The sequence below is a fragment of the Pecten maximus genome, chromosome 1 (genome assembly GCF_902652985.1).
Source record: "Pecten maximus chromosome 1, xPecMax1.1, whole genome shotgun sequence".
NCBI classification, from domain to species: domain Eukaryota; kingdom Metazoa; phylum Mollusca; class Bivalvia; order Pectinida; family Pectinidae; genus Pecten; species Pecten maximus.
Window position 1 is genome coordinate 45,807,052 of NC_047015.1, and position 23,790 is coordinate 45,830,841.

The 23,790-nt window shown below is 41.1% G+C and overlaps 3 protein-coding genes across 3 annotated transcripts; all 3 read right to left on the reverse strand.

The window, feature by feature from the left end:
* Window positions 1-5,271: 5,271 nt before the first annotated feature.
* Window positions 5,272-5,718, reverse strand: LOC117314565. Its single transcript, XM_033868666.1, has one exon. It carries the CDS (start codon window positions 5,716-5,718, stop codon window positions 5,272-5,274), a length of 447 nt encoding a protein of 148 aa, XP_033724557.1.
* A 55-nt stretch (window positions 5,719-5,773) lies between these two features.
* Window positions 5,774-6,628, reverse strand: LOC117314660 (neuronal acetylcholine receptor subunit beta-2-like). Its single transcript, XM_033868774.1, has one exon. The coding sequence runs from the start codon at window positions 6,626-6,628 to the stop codon at window positions 5,774-5,776; it is 855 nt and encodes a 284-aa protein (XP_033724665.1).
* A 3,258-nt stretch (window positions 6,629-9,886) lies between these two features.
* On the reverse strand, window positions 9,887-11,266 carry LOC117314750 (neuronal acetylcholine receptor subunit alpha-6-like). Its single transcript, XM_033868876.1, has one exon. The coding sequence runs from the start codon at window positions 11,264-11,266 to the stop codon at window positions 9,887-9,889; it is 1,380 nt and encodes a 459-aa protein (XP_033724767.1).
* Between the last annotated feature and the right edge of the window lie 12,524 nt (window positions 11,267-23,790).

The window sequence follows — 23,790 nt, forward strand, 5'->3', positions numbered from 1 at the left end:
GTTGTTAATACGAACGAGAGAACACTTCCATCGTCTACACAGATTTACATACCATGTACCCCGACGTAGGTGATATATTGTAGGTATTGGCGAAGTCACTGGCACGAAACCAGCTTTAAATTGATATGAAGGCGTCCTTTGTTCGTGTAAACTTGATACCGGGTCACAATTAGTCTGTTTTGTATCTAAACCTTTAAGGATATACACGATATTTTGAAATAGTCTATTGTCTATATTTGATATCTCGCTCACCATATCTATCCCTGGCCGATGTCCGATCTATACTTAAATCGTGCCATTGTTACACATGTGATAGGTAATGGAATCGCTGCCATTGTTAAGCTCTAGTTTGATTTGAAAATTCGAATGGCTCAAAATCACTACGAAAATGTTACTTATATAACTTCTTTACTGTCTTTATTTACAAATCTCTACAAAATACCAGACACTTATGGACCAGATTTGGAAAGGATATGAAATGTCTTATATATCAATTGTTTTATTATGTGTGTGGTTAAGACTGCTATTTTCACCACGCCCAATACCACCAACGCATAAATATATAATCGTTTTGCAACAAACAAAAAAAAAAACAAAAAAAAACAAAAAAAAAAAAAAAGAAGAAAAAAACATGAATAGCTTTATTCCTCATATGTTTTTTTTACGATATCAATAATTTTGTGTGGTTCCAAATGGAAATCTTCCACTTATGAACTTCTATCATATATTGAAATCCTTCAAACGAAGGAGCGCCGTTTCCTTGTCGGTAAATAGGTAAAAATATAATTGAGTACAATACATATCTGTGTTGGATTTAATGACTGTTACAGATATACCCAGTATACACTGTTCTGAGCGGAGTGATCATTTTACTACCATCGTAGGGATTTTCCCTCAGAGGTGTTGGTGTCATATCACAAATCTATATTGTCCCGAGGGTGGGGGTTGATATTGTGACATAACCGATCTATATTGTCCCGAGGGTGGGGGCTGATATTGTGACACCACCGATCTTTATTGTCCCGAGGGTTGGGGTTGATATTGTGACATAACCGATCTATATTGTCCCGAAGGCTGGAGTGGATATTGTGACATAACCGATCTATATTGTCCCGAGGGTTGGGGTTGATATTGTGACATCACTGATCTATATTGTCCCGAGGGTTGGGGTTGATATTGTGACACCACCGATCTTTATTGTCCCGAGGGTGGGTGCTGATATAGTGACACCACCGATCTTTATTTTCCCGAGGGTGGGGGTTGATATTGTGACACCACCGATCTATATTGTCCCGAGGGTGGGGGTTGATATTGTGACACCACCGATCTATATTGTCCCGAGGGTAGGGGTTGATATTGTGACACCACTGATCTATATTGTCCCGAGGGTGGGGGCTGATATTGTGACACCACTGATCTGTATTGTACTGTTCATTGTGGGTGTTTATGACATTATAGATATTGCCCCGAGGGAGGGGATATATACCGTACTATATGTAGCGTTAGTCTGTCTTTTTTTCTAACCCTGGAATATTAATTTGCAAAGCGTTTGCTTTTTATTTTTCTCACATTTTGTTTGAAAGGGAGGATTCCGTATTGTTAATAATTGTATCACATCAGGTGAATTTTCTCCCTATCCTGACACATATAGGCCCGAGGATAGGGGGTTTATCTCATAATTAACTGTGATACCGTGGCTAATATATCTCAGCAAACCACTATACATTGTCCTGGGGATTGTGATTTCTACCTGAGCACCCCACTCTACATTGTCCTGGGGATTGTGATTTCTACCTGAGCACACCACTCTATATTGTCCCGATGGTGGTTATTTCTACCTGAGCACACCACTCTATATTGTCCTGAGGGTGGTGATTTCTACCTGAGCACACCACTCTATATTTTCCTAAGGGTGGTGATTTCTTCCTGAGCACACCACTCTATATTGTCCCGATGGTGGTTATTTCTACCTCAGCACACCACTCTATATTGTCCCGAGGGTGGTGATTTCTACCTGAGCACACCACTCTATATTGTCCTAAGGGTGGTGATTTCTTCCTGAGCACACCACTCTATATTGTCCCTGAGGGTGGTGATTTCTTCCTGAGCACACCACTCTATATTGTCCAAAGGATGGTGATTTCTACCTGAGCACACCACTCTATATTGTCCTGAGGGTGGTGATTTCTACCTGAGCACACCACTCTATATTGTCCTAAGGATGGTGATTTCTACCTGAGCACACCACTCTATATTGTCCCGAGGGTGGTGATTTCTACCTGAGCACCCCACTCTATATTGTCCCGAGGGTGGTGATTTCTACCTGAGCACCCCACTCTATATTGTCCCGAGGGTGGTGATTTCTACCTGAGCACCCCACTCTATATTTTCCTAAGGGTGGTGATTTCTTCCTGAGCACACCACTATATTGTCCTAAGGATGGTGATTTCTACCTGAGCACACCACTCTATATTGTCCCGAGGGTGGTGATTTCTACCTGAGCACCCCACTCTATATTGTCCCGAGGGTGGTGATTTCTACCTGAGCACCCCACTCTATATTGTCCCGAGGGTGGTGATTTCTACCTGAGCACCCCACTCTATATTTTCTAAGGGTGGTGATTTCTTCCTGAGCACACCACTATATTGTCCTGACTGAGGGTGGTGATTTCTACCTGAGCACCCCACTCTATATTGTCCCGAGGGTGGTGATTTCTACCTGAGCACCCCACTCTATATTGTCCCGAGGGTGGTGATTTCTACCTGAGCACCCCACTCTATATTGTCCCGAGGGTGGTGATTTCTACCTGAGCACCCCACTCTATATTTTCCTAAGGGTGGTGATTTCTTCCTGAGCACACCACTATATTGTCCTGACTGAGGGTGGTGATTTCTACCTGAGCACCCCACTCTACATTGTCCCGAGGGTGGTGATTTCTACCTGAGCACCCCACTCTTTATTGTCCCGAGGGTGATTTCTAACTGAGCACACCACTCTATATTGTCCCGAGGGTGGTGATTTCTACCTGAGCACCCCACTCTATATTGTCCCGAGGGTGGTGACTTCTACCTGAGCACCCCACTCTATATTGTCCCGAGGGTGGTGATTTCTACCTGAGCACACCACTCTATATTGTCCTAAGGCTGGTGATTTCTACCTGAGCACCCCACTCTATATTTTCCTTAGGGTGGTGATTTCTTCCTGAGCACACCACTATATTGTCCTAAGGATGGTGATTTCTACCTGAGCACACCACTCTATATTGTCCTGAGGGTGGTGATTTCTTCCTGAGCACACCACTCTATATTGTCCTGAGGGTAATGATTTCTACCTGAGCACACCACTCTATATTGTCCTGAGGGTGGTGATTTCTTCCTGAGCACCCCACTCTATATTGTCCCGAGGGTGGTGATTTCTACCTGAGTACACCACTGTATATTGTCCTAAGGATGGTGATTTCTACCTGAGTACACCACTCTATATTGTCCTGAGGGTGGTGATTTCTACCTGAGTACACCACTGTATATTGTCCTGAGGGTGGTGATTTCTACCTGAGTACACCACTCTATATTGTCCTGAGGGTGGTGATTTCTACCTGAGTACACCACTCTATATTGTCCTGAGGGTGGTGATTTCTACCTGAGTACACCACTCTATATTGTCCTGAGGGTGGTGATTTCTACCCGAGTGTACCACTCTATATTGTCCTGAGGGTGGTGATTTCTACCTGAGCACACCACTCTATATTGTCCCGAGGGTGGTGATTTCTACCTGAGCACACCACTCTATATTGTCCTGAGAGTGGTGATTTTTATCTAAGCACACCACTCAAAATTGTCCTGAGGGTGGTGATTTCTACCTAAGCACACCACTCTATATTGTCCCGAGGGTGGTGATTTCTACCTGAGTATACCACTCTATATTGTCCTGAGGGTGGTAATTTCTACCTGAGTATACCACTCTATATTGTCCTGAGGGTGGTGATTTCTACCTGAGCACACCACTCTATATTGTCCCGAGGGTGGTGATTTCTACCTGAGCACACCACTCTATATTGTCCTGAGAGTGGTGATTTTTATCTAAGCACACCACTCAAAATTGTCCTGAGGGTGGTGATTTCTACCTAAGCACACCACTCTATATTGTCCCGAGGGTGGTGATTTCTACCTGAGCACACCACTCCATATTGTCCTGAGAGTGGTGATTTTTATCTAAGCACACCACTCAAAATTGTCCTGAGGGTGGTTATTTCTACCTAAGCACACCACTCTATATTGTCCTAAGGGTGGTGATTTCTACCTGAGTATACCACTCTATATTGTCCTGAGGGTGGTAATTTCTACCTGAGTATACCACTCTATATTGTCCTGAGGGTGGTGATTTCTACCTGAGCATACCACTCTATATTGTCCCCAGGATGGTGATTTCTACCTGAGTACACCACTCTATATTGTCCTGAGGGTGGTGATTTCTACCTGAGTACACCACTCTATATTGTCCTGAGGGTGGTGATTTCTACCCGAGTATACCACTCTATATTGTCCTGAGGGTGGTGATTTCTACCTGAGTACACCACTCTATATTGTCCCCAGGATGGTGATTTCTACCTGAGCACACCACTCTATATTGTCCTGAGGGTGGTGATTTCTACCTGAGCACACCACTCTATATTGTCCTGAGGGTGGTGATTTCTACCTCAGCACACCACTCTATATTATCTTGAGGGTGGTGATTTCTACCTGAGCACACCACTCTATATTGTCCTTAAGGATGAGAGTTTCTACCTTTATACACCAATAGATATTATCCTGTGGATGGCTTTTAAAAGAAGTTTTCTATAATGTCCCTATCACATCACACAGTTTAAGGATGTTAAATGTTACAAAACATTTTTTCCCCTTTTTGATATACCAAAGTCTGTTCACTTTAGTAAATGACGTGTTTTCCACTAGTCTACAAGCATTGTTAATCATAAAACTAACTCCTAGCCATAGCATTAGATATTAATAACCCGTACAACAATCAAATGATAAAAAAAATGATTTATTGACAAATATGCAACAATAAACAGATCCTAAACTTCAGGAACGAAATAGTTCCTATGTATTCGCAATAACAATATCGATGATGAAACATCATATTCAATGATTATTTACAACGCTCGCTAGATAGATTATCAACATTTAATCCGAAAGAAATGCAGCCGTTGACTATAATCATTCACATGTGACATAAGGTCAAAGTTCACCTGTCCAAGTTCGTCGTTTGACCTTACATTGTGGCTGCTAAAGGCACGAGGAAGAAGAACGTGATGAGGGCATTCCCAGCAATAAACACGAGGAAAAAGAAAAAGTCCAGTGTAGCTGAGATAAGTTTCCAATCCACTCCGTATTTACCTTTGACGATTTCCTTTTCTTCGTTTTCCTCGTCCTCTCCCGCCTCCTCGTCGTCCGGTAATGGCGCTTTTTCGTCTACGCCGGGGTCAGCACCAGGGTCAATCATGTCTAAGGGTTCATTTTTCGAATCAAGAGGTTCTGGAGTTTTAATCGCAAATATCTCCATTTCATCTTCGTCATCGTCTTCGTCCTTACACACTTTACAGTTTAAAACAGCGACAATAGTAGCGAGTTTATCCGGTATCCTTTCCTCCTCCTCCGTGTGGAAGATCCTGAGTGTCGTGATTGTGAACAGCGCCGTTCCTGCACTAATGCAAGTCATTATCATTAGATACACACAGAGGATGGAGAGAGGTTCTGACGTCCTTGGCAAGTTCTCAGAGGTCAAGGTCAAGTACACTGCGAACGACATGAATGCCGTGATAGAATACGAGATCCTTTCCCCTGTCGCTGGTGGGAAGTAGGAAGACAATAGCGTTAAGGAGACTGAGAATAAGAATGGGGAAAACCAGGTTAGCGAGAAAGAAAAGTGAGCGCCTGGCAAGTGTAACGGTGTACGTGGCATAATTGATGTTGTTAATATCTTCCATCTCTAGGATGGTCGTTTCGATACTCCATTCCTCATTCTCCCGGTAGTTTTCAAGATTTACGGAAGAGGACGATAAGACAAAGCGCACTTCTGTGTTTTTGAACCCCCAGTTTGTGAATGTTACCTTGCACTTTTGCTTGTCAAAAGGGAAATTCGATGCGTCGACATTGCACCCAGTCTTCAGCACGATCCCAGGCCACCATTCCATAGCACCAGTGGTGGGGTTGCAGCGAATCTTGTTGGTAATATCGCCTACAACTTTAATTTTGGACACAGAGTTGAATATTGTCACTGTTGGAAGCCATATGTTGGAGGAAGTGATGAGAATTTCGCTGATGTTACCATGTACTGCCCAAGCATACTGGTCGCCAATAAGCTGGTCAGTCCAAGTAATTTTAAGGATACCGATCAACTCAAGCGTCCCTGAGACCTCGTTGAATTCCTTTATGGACGAGAGATAGAATACCATGTCAACATCTATGATGTCGGTCTGAGTGTCACGAGGGAAAACCTTACTGTTGTACGCGCCGTCTGTGATGGTGGTTTTGTAAAACTCCAAAAGCTGTGTGTAATTCGCTCCCAGAGTCCCGTGTACGACCAGAAACGCGACACATGTCAATAACATCCAAGTTCCGGTTGCCATATTGGTGGTACCTCAAATATACTTATATCTGTTAATAAATAAATCAGGACCGCTTGCGTTGTTATTATACACAATCTGACGAATGCGAGACTTGACCAAAGCGAGGCTCATCCATAACGAGACTCTGGTGGTCGATGTATCGGTAGTTATTGCTTTGTTTTAAACTCCTCGACTGGTACATCTGACAGACTATTAAAACAATAGCCATTTACAGAGGATCTCAGCAGGGTTCAAACACTTTGATATGTATATTGCTCTGATATTCAATACTGATAAAATGTTTGTTATATTTAATCAACACGAGGTAGCTTTACGCGTGACTTGAGATACCCTACCGAAGTGATTACACTATGTTAATCTATAGGCGGTAATAGCTCAATTAACTTATATGTAATTCCGTAAAGGACATAATTTACATACAAAACATTCATAGCGTCAATTATACAGATGTGTGTAGAAATTTTAGCAATGTTGAAAATTGCCGGGAAAAATGCCACCTTTGTTAACATTGTTCTAGAAAAATTTGTCATTATTAAAAAAATTAGGCACTAAAACATACTAAATCGTAGATTTCTTATTGTATTTCAGAACTTGAAATGACATATATTGTATTAAAATACACATAAAGCACTGAAGAAACTGTTTACAGTGTTACAAAATGGTTTGAGAAAAAAAAGGTGTCGATTTTGTCACGTGTAAACACCACCATGTAAATCAATATATATATATATATACTTTCATTTTCATTTTAATTTTAAATCCTTCTTTTATTATTTTTCAAAAACCCACACTCCGATAATAACAGCATCTCTAACTAATAATTAAGTAAAACTACGTGACAAAAATAATCACGGGTAGTCATAAGGTCACTGACAAAAACATAAACCTGAATGAATTACCTCACTGCGATAGAAGTAGTGACAATGACATTACGATTGGTGTCGTTATGCTATTGACTTTTGGTGTCTCAATGATGTGACTTTTGATGTCTCAATGATATTGCTTTTGGTGTCTCAATGATATGGCTTTTGGTGTCTCAATGATGTGACTTTTGATGTCTCAATGATGTGACTTTTGGTGTCTCAAGGATGTGGTATTTGGTGTCTCAATGATGTGACTTTTGGTGTCTCAATGATATGGCTTTTGATGTCTCAATGATATGGCTTTTGGTGCCTCAATGATGTGACTTTTGGTGTCTCAATGATATGACTTTTGATGTCTCAATGATATGGCTTTTGGTGTCTCAATGATGTGACTTTTGGTGTCTCAATGATATGGCTTTTGATGTCTCAATGATGTGACTTTTGGTGTCTCAATGATATGGCTTTGGGTGTCTCAAGGATGTGACTTTTGATGTCTCAATGATATGGCTTTTTGTGTCTCAAGGATGTGACTTTTGGTGTCTCAATAATGTGACATTTGGTGTCTCAATGATATGACTTTTTGTGTCTCAAGGATATGGCTTTTGATGTCTCAAGGATGTGGTATTTGGTGTCTCAATGATATGACTTTTTGTGTCTCAAGGATGTGGTATTTGGTGTCTCAATGATATGGCTTTTTGTGTCTCAAGGATGTGACTTTTGATGTCTCAAGGATGTGGTATTTGGTGTTTCAATGATGTGGCTTTTGGTGTCTCAATGATATGGCTTTTGATGTCTCAATGATATGGCTTTTGGTGTCTCAATGATGTGACTTTTGGTGTCTCAATGATATGGCTTTTGATGTCTCAATGATATGGCTTTTGGTGTCTCAATGATGTGACTTTTGGTGTCTCAATGATATGGCTTTTGATGTCTCAATGATGTGACTTTTGATGTCTCAATGATATGGCTTTTTGTGTCTCAAGGATGTGACTTTTGGTGTCTCAATAATGTGACATTTGGTGTCTCAATGATGTGGCTTTTGGTGTCTCAAGGATATGGCTTTTGATGTCTCAAGGATGTGGTATTTGGTGTCTCAATGATATGACTTTTTGTGTCTCAAGGATGTAACTTTCGGTGTCTCAAGGATGTTACTTTTGGTGTCTCAATGATGTGGCATTTGGTGTCTCATGGATATGACTTTTTGTGTCTCAAGGATGTGGTATTTGGTGTCCCAATGATATGACGTTTTGTGTCTCATGGATATGACTTTCGTTGATGGAACATTTGGTGACATATCTCAATTAATGTATCAGGGACGTTGCATTTGGTAACTCGGGGATTTGGCTTTTGTTATTTCAGGGACATAAATTTTGTGTGGTTTTTGTGTCAAAATGACAATTGATATTCGTGACATAAGGACGTGACTTTCGTAATAATTACATTGACTTTTGGTGTCACCAGACCATGACTTTTGCTGTCAAAATGATATTGAATTGTGACATTACAAGAACGTTGCTGTTGGTGTCATGATGATATTGACGTTTTGTGTCACAGTGACATTGGAATCTTGTGTTACACGGATGTGACTTTTTGTGATACAATGACACGGTCTTTTCACAGATCACACATTTGTCTTTCGTTTTACCTGTACAAGATATCTGATTCACCCCCTAAGCTTTCTCTATTGACTCTAAGGTTATGACAGATAGCACGCGCTGGCTACAATACAATGACGTCACTTCGACAATTCGATCACGTCACGTCGAGTTCAGGGTTAGTATTGTTTAACGTCCTATCAACAGCAAAGGTCGTTTAAGGACGACCTATCCTGTGTGAGCGATGCGTGAGGGGCGTGTATGAGTGTTTGATTTGGGAGGCTGTGGTATGTTTGTGTTTGTCTTCTTGTGATAGCGCTGTACTGATGCCGACTATACAATGCTACATCACTGTTCAGTATACTGCCGAAGACACCCAGCAGGTATAGGTATGAAGTATAGGTATCAATATTATTCTAACAGATATTATCTAAAAATACTGCTTTACATCGTCACACAAAGTTCCAATTTACTGCCCAACTAGGAATGACATTTGTACATACAGAATTCAACAACCACTCAGATATATGTTTATTTACAAACACCAATATTACAGTACAATAACAAAATGTTATCGACGTGTCAGGTAAATATGATTTGTAACCAGTCAAGGCTTGACTATTCTTGGTCAAATTAGAAACATTCGAATTCACATATAAATGAATTCTTCAACTAATGGTGAGGGTGGTGATTTTGTTCATTACACACATATAATAATGCGTTTCAAATGTTAATTTCGGCGAAAGGCTTTAAAAATATCACACAAATCCTCTCCATTCATTGATAGTGTTACTTGCACCTTAATAATACTGGACAACAAGAGGGACAATGAAAATCGCCAGCAATGCAATCTGACCACCAAGGAAAAGAACGAAAAAGAAATGGTCAAGCGTCCGTGCGACCGTGACCCAGCTTACTTTGGGTACATAACATAGTTCGCTAAAGTCCATGTCAACTTCCTCCTCCTCTTCAATCGTCTTCCATTTCTGGTTGGGAGCTCCAAATTTGATGCCTTGTGGGAGCTGATCTAACGCCTTCATTTCAAACGTGTTGCCGTGGATGTTAATCCACGTGTGTGGGTCCTTCTGTTTCAATGTCTGTTTGGCGGGATGAACCTTCAGGTTCTTGTTGGGATTCTGGCACACCTTGCAACACAAACATGCCACAAACGTCATCACAATGTGTGGTACTGGGATCTCGTCATCTTTGATATGCCAACGGACGGTGAAGATGGTGACCATTGTTGTGAGGCCTCCGAAAGCGACTTCACAAACCACATACCACGACAACAGTGACATGGGATCGGATGATTTTGGAATGTTATCACCAATGAGAATCAAAAACACAGAGAATGTTAGGAAAGCCGTCATGGCGTAGCCTACCCGTCCTTCCGGTACCGGGATGTAAAATGAGAAGACGGTTAGAACCCCCAGTAGGAGTACGGGGATTATCATCACAATAATATACCACATCGGCCGGCGCAAGAGGTCAACTTTAAAACTGACCATAGATTTACTATCAATGGTAGAAGATAGTATACTTGTGGATTCGAGATTCCACACCAAGTTCTCCTCATATAAAGTAGTATCGATATCGCTTCTGGTGGTAACTAATCTAATCTCACTCTGATGAAAGTCCCAGGGTATGATGTCAATAGAACAGTTCTGAGAATCAAATGGGTAGTTCAGTACATTCACGGAGCAACCGGCTTTTAAAATGACCGGAGGAGACCACGTGGTCTGACCGTTATATCGGACCGTTACCTTGTTGTATTTGTGGCCTAGTACCTTCAGAGAGTCAACCGCATTGTAGAGAGTGATGGGCGGGTGCCAGACGTCTTCCCTGTTCATGATGAAGCGGTTCACGCCGTCATAGTCGTTTGGATCCCACGTGAGCTGGCTTGTCCAGCTAATGTCCAGTATACCCACAGTAGCCAGGGTTCCGGCCAGCTCGTCAAACTCGGTGATTGCTCTGATGGAATAATCTATGGTGACCACGAGGGTATTGCTAGTGTCATCTGTCGGTATCACATCGTCCTGGTATGACGCTAGAACTGCCGAGTACCAAGTTCGTACCTGACTGGAGGAAACGTTCAATGTCCCTGCACCGGATACCGTACCGACGAGACTGATCCACACTAATAAAGACAAAAATGGCGTTAAACTCACACCTTTGTTCATTGTCGGTTAGCTGATCAAAACTGTCCGTTTCAAAACAAAATGTCGTCCATTAAGACAACGTCTCTCCACATGAAGATGGCCTCTGGTGTATGCGCCCTTTGTTTTAATACAAATCGTTCCGTTGAATAGCTTCCTTTTGTGACGTTTGCCGTGTTCTTTTAATATATATATATGTGCGGGTATGTCTGTAATATGCATAATTGATATTGGCTATACATTTACATATTCTATCCAAAAATTATGCTGATATATATTAATTAAAATAAAAGTGTCTTTGCATTTAAAAAATTTGAAATAGACATAGTGGGTATATATACGAAATGACTCAATACTTCGGACTTTAAAGGATCTTAACTACCTGATAATTACTTGTGTTAGATTTAAAAAGACCATTTCGGTTAGGCTACACGGAGAACCATCCTTACTACATTAACTGACATCTGAAATGTTATTTATATAGCTGATGATGACAGACTTGACAGGTAATGATGCGTATTGAACCAGAACTACTCCAACTGAAAACACGTGCTCTTCTCAAGTGTTATCCTTTAGAAATATTTAAACTTTTCATTCAAAGATACAGAATTTATATTGTTAGTTAGTTTATAAACCCTGGCTGTTAATAGGACGTTAAACAAAAAAACAAAAACAAAAAAAAACAAAATAGTTTATAAAACTACATCCTTGAAAACATACTCTAGCTGGGAAATATGAATTAATTCTCTCCACGGTGATCGGTCGATGCTTATTGTAACAATTCGTTATTGTCAGTAGTTAAAGGTAGACAACTCCCGTAACTGCTCGTAATTTCCAAGCAAAGAAGATTCTACTTAAAACACAAGGTGGGGTTTCGACTTTATGCATACACAATGTTTACTTATTAATATATATATATATATATATAAACCTATTAATCCACATAGATAAGGGTTACCCCTCCCTTCATTTAACTTTGTCCCCTCCTAGGTATCAATATATTAGTTTCCTTATCATTGACTAGTCGCATAGTTAATTTAGTTCCAGAAGTTGACCGTAACCTGAATGTGATATTTGTATCCTCGGTGGCCTAGTGGTTAAGGTGTCCCGACACATTATCACTAGCCCTCCACCTCTGGGTTGCGACTTCGAAACCTACGTGGGGCAGTTGCCAGGTACTGACCGTAGGCCGGTTGTTTTTCTCCGGGTACTCACCGACGAGTTCTAGAAGGACGAAACAGCTGCATGATGTCCCTAACATCACCGACGAGTCCTAGAAGGACGAAACAGCTGTATGATGTCCCTAACATCACCGACGAGTCCTAGAAGGACGAAACAGCTCGATTGTGTTCCTAACATCACCGACGAGTCCTAAAAGGACGAAACAGCTGTATGATGTCCCTAACATCACCGACGAGTCTTCGACGGACGAAACAGCTGTATGATGTCCCTAATATCACCGACAAGTCCAAGAAGGAAAAAACAGTTGCATGATGTCCCTAACATCACCGACGAGTCCTAAAAGGACGAAACAGCTCGATGGTGTTCCTAACATCACCGATGAGTCCTAGAAGGACGAAACAGCTGTATGATGTCCCTAATATCACCGACAAGTCCAAGAAGGAAAAAACAGTTGCATGATGTCCCTAACATCACCGACGAGTCCTAAAAGGACGAAACAGCTCGATGGTGTTCCTAACATCACCGATGAGTCCTAGAAGGACGAAACAGCTGCATTATGTCCCTAACATCACCAACGAGTCCTAGACGGACGAAAAAGCTGGGTGGTGTTCCTAACATCACCGACGAGTCCTAGAAGGACGAAACAGTTGTATGATGTCCCTAATATCACCGACGAGTTCTAGAAGGACGAAAAAGCTTTATTATGTCCCTAGCATCACCGACGGGTCCAAGAAGGAAAAAACAGCTGGGTGGTGTTCCTAATATCACCGACGGGTCCTCCCCTGTATGCATATTTGATATTCGGGTGGCGACTCTCCCCTGTATGTATATTTGATATTTGATATTGGTGTGGCGACCCTCCCCTGTATGTATATTTGATAGTGGTGTGGCGACCCTCCCCTGTATGTATATTTGATATTGGTGTGGCGACCCTCCCCTGTATGTATATTTGTTATTCGTGTGGCGACCCTCCCCTGTGTGTATATTTGATATTCGTGTGGCGACCCTCCCCTGTATGTATATTTGATATTCGTGTGACGACTCTCCCCTGTATGTATATTTGATATTCGTGTGGCGACCATCCCCTGTGTGTATATTTGATATCCGTATGGCGACCCTCCCCTGTATGTATATTTGATATTCGTGTGGCGACCCTCCCCTGTGTGTATATTTGATATTTGTGTGGCGACCATCCCCTGTGTGTATATTTGATATTCGTGTGACGACCCTCCCCTGTATGTATATTTGTTATTCGTGTGGCGACCCTCCCCTGTGTGTATATTTGATATTCGTGTGGCGACCCTCCCCTGTATGTATATTTGATATTCGTGTGGCGACCCTCCCCTGTATGTATATTTGATATTAGTTGTGGCGACCCTCCCCTGTATGTATATTTGATATTAGTTGTGGCGACCCTCCCCTGTATGTATATTTGATATTCGTGTGGCGACCCTCCCCTGTGTGTATATTTGATATTCGTGTGGCGACACTCCCCTGTATGTATATTTGATATTCGTGTGGCGACCCTCCCCTGTATGTATATTTGATATTGGTGTGGCGACTCTCCCCTGTGTGTATATTTGATATTCGTGTGGCGACCCTCCCCTGTATGTATATTTGATATTCGTGTGGCGACCCTCCCCTGTATGTATATTTGATATTCGTATGGCGACCCTCCCCTGTATGTATATTTGATATTCGTGTGGCGACCCTCCCCTGTGTGTATATTTGATATTTGTGTGGCGACCCTCCCCTGTATGTATATTTGATATTCGTGTGGCGACCCTCCCCTGTGTGTATATTTGATATTCGTGTGGCGACCCTCCCCTGTATGTATATTTGATATTCGTGTGGCGACCCTCCCCTGTGTGTATATTTGATATTCGTGTGGCGACCATCCCCTGTGTGTATATTTGATATTCGTTGTGGCGACCCTCCCCTGTATGTATATTTGATATTCGTGTGGCGACCCTCCCCTGTATGTATATTTGTATATTTGATATTCGTGTGGCGACCCTCCCCTGTATGTATATTTGTATATTTGATATTCGTGTGGCGACCCTCCCCTGTATGTATATTTGTATATTTGATATTCGTGTGGCGACCCTCCCCTGTATGTATATTTGTATATTTGATATTCGTGTGGCGACCCTCCCTTGTATGTATATTTGATATCCGTGTGGTGACTCTCCCCTGTATGTATATTTGATATCCGTGTGGCGACCCTCCCCTGTATGTATATTTGATATTTGATATCCATGTGGCGACCCTCCCCTGTATGTATATTTGATATTCGTGTGGCGACCCTCCCCTGTATGTATATTTGATATTCGTGTGGCGACCCTCCCCTGTATGTATATTTGATATTCGTGTGGCGACTCTCCCCTGTATGTATATTTGATATTCGTGTGACGACCCTCTCCTGTATGTATATTTGATATTCGTGTGGCGACCCTCCCCTGTATGTATATTTGTTATTCGTGTGGCGACCCTCCCCTGTGTGTACATTTGATATTTGTGTGGCGACCATCCCCTGTGTGTATATTTGATATTCGTGTGGCGACCCTCCCCTGTATGTATATTTGTATATTTGATATTCGTGTGGCGACCCTCCCCTGTATGTATATTTGATATCCGTGTGGCGACCCTCCCCTGTATGTATATTTGATATCCGTGTGGCGACCCTCCCCTGTATGTATATTTGATATTCGTGTGGCGACTCTCCCCTGTGTGTATATTTGATATTCGTGTGACGACCCTCTCCTGTATGTATATTTGATATTCGTGTGACGACCCTCTCCTGTATGTATATTTGATATTCGTGTGGCGACCCTCCCCTGTATGTATATTTGATATTCGTGTGGCGACCCTCCCCTGTATGTATATTTGATATTCGTGTGGCGACCCTCCCCTGTATGTATATTTGATATTCGTGTGGCGACCCTCCCCTGTATGTATATTTGATATTCGTGCGGCGACTCTCCCCTGTATGTATATTTGTTATTTGATATCCGTGTGGCGACCCTCCCCTGTATGTATATTTGATATTCGTGTGGCGACCCTCCCCTGTATGTATATTTGTATATTTGATATTCGTGTGGCGACCCTCCCCTGTATGTATATTTGATATCCGTGTGGCGACCCTCCCCTGTATGTATATTTGATATCCGTGTGGCGACCCTCCCCTGTATGTATATTTGATATTCGTGTGGCGACTCTCCCCTGTGTGTATATTTGATATTCGTGTGACGACCCTCTCCTGTATGTATATTTGATATTCGTGTGGCGACCCTCCCCTGTATGTATATTTGATATTCGTGTGGCGACCCTCCCCTGTATGTATATTTGATATCCGTGTGGCGACCCTCCCCTGTATGTATATTTGATATCCGTGTGGCGACCCTCCCCTGTATGTATATTTGATATTCGTGTGGCGACCCTCCCCTGTGTGTATATTTGATATTCGTGTGACGACCCTCTCCTGTATGTATATTTGATATTCGTGTGGCGACCCTCCCCTGTATGTATATTTGATATTCGTGTGGCGACCCTCCCCTGTATGTATATTTGATATTCGTGTGGCGACCCTCCCCTGTATGTATATTTGATATTCGTGTGGCGACCCTCCCCTGTATGTATATTTGATATTCGTGCGGCGACTCTCCCCTGTATGTATATTTGTTATTTGATATCCGTGTGGCGACCCTCCCCTGTATGTATATTTGATATTCGTGTGGCGACCCTCCCCTGTATGTATATTTGTATATTTGATATTCGTGTGGCGACCCTCCCCTGTATGTATATTTGATATCCGTGTGGCGACCCTCCCCTGTATGTATATTTGATATTCGTGTGGCGACTCTCCCCTGTATGTATATTTGATATTCGTGTGGCGACCCTCCCCTGTATGTATATTTGATATTCGTGTGACGACCCTCTCCTGTATGTATATTTGATATTCGTGTGGCGACCCTCCCCTGTATGTATATTTGATATTCGTGTGGCGACCCTCCCCTGTATGTATATTTGATATTCGTGTGGCGACCCTCCCCTGTATGTATATTTGATATTCGTGTGGCGACCCTCCCCTGTATGTATATTTGATATTCGTGCGGCGACTCTCCCCTGTATGTATATTTGTTATTTGATATCCGTGTGGCGACCCTCCCCTGTATGTATATTTGATATTCGTGTGGCGACCCTCCCCTGTATGTATATTTGATATTCGTGTGGCGACCCTCCCCTGTGTGTATATTTATAATTTGATATTCGTGTATTGATAATGGAACAGCTATCCTCGATGTTTGTGTCCGTTCTGTCATTATAACACGATGGTTTAGACGTGTTTGGGAGTTCCATACACCTTTGTTACTTGCGTGCTCGCATGCTGGTGTTAATGAAATGGATTATAAAATGGGCGTATTTTACTTTATCAAATACTAGAGTCACGATTTTTACTTATTCTAAATTTTAATCATTGACACGTTAAAGAAGATTGCCTGTCTGGAGTACTTGGTGATGTTGAGTTGACGAAGTGCTGAACTACAGTCAATAAACTATCTGCATTATAAAGATGTTATAATATACCTGTCTATCACTAGTATGTCAACGTTTCTATAAAATCCCTTCGCGACACATTTTTTTGTTTTTTTTTTTTTTTTTGACACATTTTTTTTTTTTTTTTTTGCACTCAGAGCATAGAGCAAAGACTTTTTTTGCATTAGCAGACTATAAAATTACAAACTTTATTATACAACGAATTTTCATATCTGCTTAGCTTAAACTTGCTTACACTCAATGATTATACATACCACAAACAGAAAGACAGATAGACACATAGTCCGACATATACACACAGATGCAAACACTGACAGGTAGACAGACACACACACGCAAATACAACAAACCCACACATACACCCTCACCTACAGACTGAGACACACAGGAAGACAGACAGACACATAGCATACACACCGCGACACTCACACGCGCCGACAGACAGACATTTTTTACATACATACCGATGCACCGCCACACACAGACTGTTACACACATGCAAAAGACACACACCCTGGCATTCCTACACGCCGACAGACAGACACACTCACAGTCAGAAAGATAGACATACACACATAGACACCCACTTACATAGATAGACACCAACAGACATATACGCACAGACACACCCTCTCTTATAACACACCCTCATACCAACAGATACACACAAACAGATGCACCACATGCATAGACAAAACACACACTTACTATATACTTACGTTATATATTTTTTCTCGGAATTATAATCTGCTTTTGCAATCTTTTTTTTTCTCATCATAGTGCTTCATTTTTTTATTTCAAATTTTACATCAATAATATAATTTGAAAAATCATAATAATAGTCAAATTAATCTACTTTCAATTTTTGTTCTTATATAATGACTACAATTTATTCCATTTTTTTAAATTATTATTCTGGACATGATACCTTGTCAATTAATTTCATTATATCAACATGTGTAATATATAGATAAATGTATATCAACTCTATAATCACATTCGCTACGTTATCGATATAATCGATCAGACTATGCAATGTCTTACTAATTGACATTTTCACATATATACACAGTAAATAATAGGAAGAGGCATATATATATAGTAAAGTGCACATGTCTGTTATGCAAAAGTCCATTACATAGAGTTACAGACAGTGATAATTGCCTCTTTCGTTTGCAATATAATATATTTTCTATTTTAAACTAATTATACATTATTAGTTGATATTTTCATACATGTGTGATACAATATCAAGGAGAATTATTTTCCTGTATTTTACAATATAACCAAAGCTCATTTTTTAGTTGTCTTCGTACTTGTATTTTCGTTCGTACTGTTTGTCTGACTGTTGTTGTGTTTAATATCATTTCTTGCCTTCCATATTACCCATTTCACAGTGCATATTATTGTGTTTATCAAAAGAGAAAATGTGTTATTTCCTGGATATCCCAGTATTACATTTTCTTCTTTATCAAGTATTTCGTTAGTATAACCTGGGACAATATCCCTCATTAGGGTCTCCACAGAGTTCAATATATTTCTAGTGTGTGCACATTTAAAGAATAAGTGTTGTATGTCTTCATTTTCGGTTTTACAGAAATGACATTTTCCATCAGAATTTCCGAATTTTTTTATTTTCATTTCTGTGTATAATATTTTGTGTACACATTTCCATTGAAATTCCTTAATCTTTAAGGCTGTCAATATATTAAAACAGTTTTGCCAAATTTCATTCCATGGGAATTGTTTTTTATATATATTCTCCCATTTCATTTGTATTGTTGGCTCAATATTACCATTTATTTTCATTATAAGTGTTTTTAATTTTAGTTTCTTATGTACGATATGTTTATTGTGTTTATCGACAATATTTAATGTTGTATCTATTTTTGGATACATAATGACATCATGAATGATTTCTTCTTTTAATATTCTTTTATATCTTTGCGGAATAGCAGACTTCAGTCTTGCTAATTCAGATATACAATTTCTTTTATCTATAAGTCTCCCATATATATCATGGTCATTCTTGAACGTATCTTGCCCTGAATCCCATAAATCCTCTATGGTGTATATTCCACTCTTTGTGAAGGAACTAAAGAACATAGGTTTTCTGTTGAAATGTATCATAGGATTGCCAAAAAGTTCTTGTTTTATGACTTCGTTTTTATCAATTAGTGTATTGGTTTTTAATAATTTGGACCATGCTGTTAAGAGATTTCTGTAAAAGTTTGATATATGCGTCAGCTTTAGCGTACTGGTGTCGGAGCATTTGCATAAGAAATAGTTTAGTTGGTATTTATCATCTAGCGAATGTAGCCAATATTGTCCTATAGCATTCCATGTGGTAGTGTTTGTTTGCATGATTTTGTATATCAATTTTATTTGTTTGCTCAATGTGAATAGTGTTATATCCATAATATCCATCCCTCCGTTTGATTGTTCTGAGCAGACTACATTTCGCTTAACTAATTCTAATTTCCCATTCCATATAAATTTCCAGATAATTGTATTTAATTCTTTCAAATATTTATCAGGTATGCCACGAGCTTCTATTTCATAGCCAACCTTAGATATTATTAACGATCTTATAATAACATTTTTTCCGAATAGTGACAGATTTCTTGTTTTCCATACCTGCACACAACTATTGATCTTTTGGATTTTTTCTTTCCGTAGTTTATCATCATCTATTATGTGTCCATGATATACTCCTAGCGCTTTTATATTTGTTTGTGTCCAACTGATTGCTCTGTATCTGGGAACATTTTGTTTCCATCTTCCAAGATAGATACCGGTAGTTTTATTCAAGTTGACCTTCGATCCTGATGCTTTTTCGTATGTACTTAGAACTTTAAGAGATTCTATTATTGATTGTTAATCTTTATTGAATAGTTGTGTATCGTCTGCAAACACATTTAATTTAGCTTCAATGTGACCTGGCAGTACTATTCCGTTGATATCTTTATTCTTGCGGATGGAGCATGCTAGAGGTTCCGCTTGTATGATGTATAAAATTGGCGCGATCGGGCAACCCTGCCTCGCGGATCTCGATATATTAAAATATTCCGAGATAAAACCATTTGTTTTTATGCATTTTTTGCATCTACTAATAACATTTGCACCCATCCTCTAAATATTTTTCCGAAATTTAACCGTTCAAGACATTTATCTATACCCATCCCCATTCCACCCTATCAAAAGCTTTTTGTTGGTCTAAGAAAATAACTGCTCACTCCTTATTTTCCATATCGGTATATTCAAATATGTCTTGTATTAGCCTATTTGCATCCGCAATATTTCTTCCCGGTACAAATCCTTTCTGGTCCGGATGAATAATGCCTGGGAGTATTTTTTTTAATTCTATTTGCGAAAAATTTCGCTATTATTTTATAGTCAACATTTAAAAGCGTCAGCGGTCTCCAATTTTTTATATCCTCACGCTCTCCGTTTTTGTACAACAATGTTAAAATACCCTTTGCCTGCGATTCTGCTAACTTATTTGTTCTACATATTTCATTTACAAGTTCTAAAAATTCATTCTTAATGACATACCAATAAATTTGATAAAACTCGGCTACAATGCCATCCTCCCCAGGAGACTTGTTCTTTTTTCATATCTTGGATACTTTAAATACTTCCGCCTCACTTAATTAAGTTTCCATATATATACTTCATTTGTTATACGCGTTTCCATATTGGATAGTAAAATATGTGCTGCTTCTCTGTCCCACCCTTCGGAGCTAAATAATGTTTTGTAAAATTGCACTTGCTCCTGTTGTATGGATTTTATGTCATTTTTATATTCCCCTTCTGAAGTTTTGATTCGCGACACATTTTAGTACTCTTTTATAAGATAAAATGAAACACAATTCCATAATTTGGAAATGGAAATGTTACATTTTGACAAGCATTAAGATGTTATCGGACGACATAGTAACTTACATGTTACGAGTTAACGGTAGAACCCCTAACTGCACAGCAATTGACATGTTCTCACTGCCATATACCTGAAACACGTACCCGGGTCTTGTTTCCATTTACCTACAGCATGTGACATGCTCTAACTGTCATTTACCTACAACATGTGCCATGCTCTAACTGTCATTTACCTACAGTATGTAACCTGCTCTAGCCGCCATTTATCGCGGCAAGTAACCTGTTCAAGCTGTCATCTACCTGCAGCAAATGAACTGCTGTAACTACCACTTACATACAACATGTGACCTACTCTAGCTGTCATATACCTGCAGCATGTGACCTACTCTAACTGCCACCTACCTACAATATGTGACCTACTCTAACTTCCACCTACCAACAGCATGTGACCTGTTCTAGCTGCCATTTACCTACAGCATGTGACCTACTCTAACTGCCACTTACGTACAGCATGTGACCTACTCTAGCTGTCATTTACCTACAGCATGTGACCTACTCTAACTGCCACTTACCTACAGCATGTGACCTGTTCTAGCTGTCATTTACCTGCAGCATTTGACCTACTCTAACTGCCACTTACCTACAGTATGTGACCTACTCTAGCTGTCATTTACCTGCAGCATGTGACCTGTTCTAGCTGCCATTTACCTACAGCATGTGACATGTTTTAGCTGTCATTTACCTGCAGCATGTGACCTACTTTAGCTGTCATTTACCTGCAGCATGTGACCTACTCTAGCTGTCATTTACCTGCAGCATGTGACCTACTCCAGCTGCCATTTACCTGCAGCATGTGACCTACTCCAGCTGCCATTTACCTACAGCATGTGACCTACTCCAGCTGCCATTTACCTACAGCATGTGACCTACTCTAACTGCCACTTTTATGCATGTGACCTACTCCAGCTGCCACTTACCTACAGCATGTGACCTACTCCAGCTGCCACTTACCCGCGGCATGTAACCTACTCCAGCTGCCATTTACCCGCGGCATGTGACCTACTCCAGCTGCCATTTACCTACAGCATGTGACCTGTTCTAGCTGCCACTTACCTACAGCATGTGACCTACTCTAGCTGCCACTTACCTACAGCATGTGACCTACTCCAGCTGCCATTTACCTGCAACATGTGACCTACTCCAGCTGCCACTTACCTACAACATGTGACCTACTCCAGCTGCCATTTACCTGCAGCATGTGACCTACTCCAGCTGCCTTTTACCTACAGCATGTGACCTACTCTAACTGCCACCTACCTACAGCATGTGATCTACTCCAGTTGCCATTTACCTGCAGCATGTGACCTACTCCAGCTGCCTTTTACCTACAGCATGTGACCTACTCTAACTGCCACTTACCTACAGCATGTGACCTGTTCTAGCTGTCATTTACCTGCAGCATTTGACCTACTCTAACTGCCACTTACCTACAGCATGTGACCTACTCTAGCTGTCATTTACCTGCAGCATGTGACCTACTCTAGCTGTCATTTACCTACAGCATGTGACCTACTCCAGCTGCCACTTACCTACAGCATGTGACCTGTTCTAGCTGCCACTTACCTACAGCATGTGACCTACTCCAGCTGCCACTTATCCGCGGCATGTGACATACTCCAGCTGCCACTTACCTGCAACATGTGACCTACTCCAGCTGCCATTTACCTGCAACATGTGACCTACTCCAGCTGCCATTTACCTGCAGCATGTGACCTACTCCAGCTGCCATTTACCTGCAACATGTGACCTAATCCAGCTGCCACTTACCTACAGCATGTGACCTACTCCAGCTGCCTTTTACCTACAGCATGTGACCTACTCTAGCTGTCATTTACCTGCAACATGTGACCTACTCCAGCTGCCTTTTACCTACAGCATGTGACATGCTCTAACTGTCATTTACCTACAACATGTGCCATGCTCTAACTGTCATTTACCTACAGTATGTAACCTGCTCTAGCCGCCATTTATCGCGGCAAGTAACCTGTTCAAGCTGTCATCTACCTGCAGCAAATGAACTGCTGTAACTACCACTTACATACAACATGTGACCTACTCTAGCTGTCATATACCTGCAGCATGTGACCTACTCTAACTGCCACCTACCTACAATATGTGACCTACTCTAACTTCCACCTACCAACAGCATGTGACCTGTTCTAGCTGCCATTTACCTACAGCATGTGACCTACTCTAACTGCCACTTACGTACAGCATGTGACCTACTCTAGCTGTCATTTACCTACAGCATGTGACCTACTCTAACTGCCACTTACCTACAGCATGTGACCTGTTCTAGCTGTCATTTACCTGCAGCATTTGACCTACTCTAACTGCCACTTACCTACAGCATGTGACCTACTCTAGCTGTCATTTACCTGCAGCATGTGACCTGTTCTAGCTGCCATTTACCTACAGCATGTGACATGTTTTAGCTGTCATTTACCTGCAGCATGTGACCTACTTTAGCTGTCATTTACCTGCAGCATGTGACCTACTCTAGCTGTCATTTACTTGCAGCATGTGACCTACTCCAGCTGCCATTTACCTGCAGCATGTGACCTACTCCAGCTGCCATTTACCTACAGCATGTGACCTACTCCAGCTGCCATTTACCTACAGCATGTGACCTACTCTAACTGCCACTTTTATGCATGTGACCTACTCCAGCTGCCACTTACCTACAGCATGTGACCTACTCCAGCTGCCACTTACCCGCGGCATGTAACCTACTCCAGCTGCCATTTACCCGCGGCATGTGACCTACTCCAGCTGCCATTTACCTACAGCATGTGACCTGTTCTAGCTGCCACTTACCTACAGCATGTGACCTACTCTAGCTGCCACTTACCTACAACATGTGACCTACT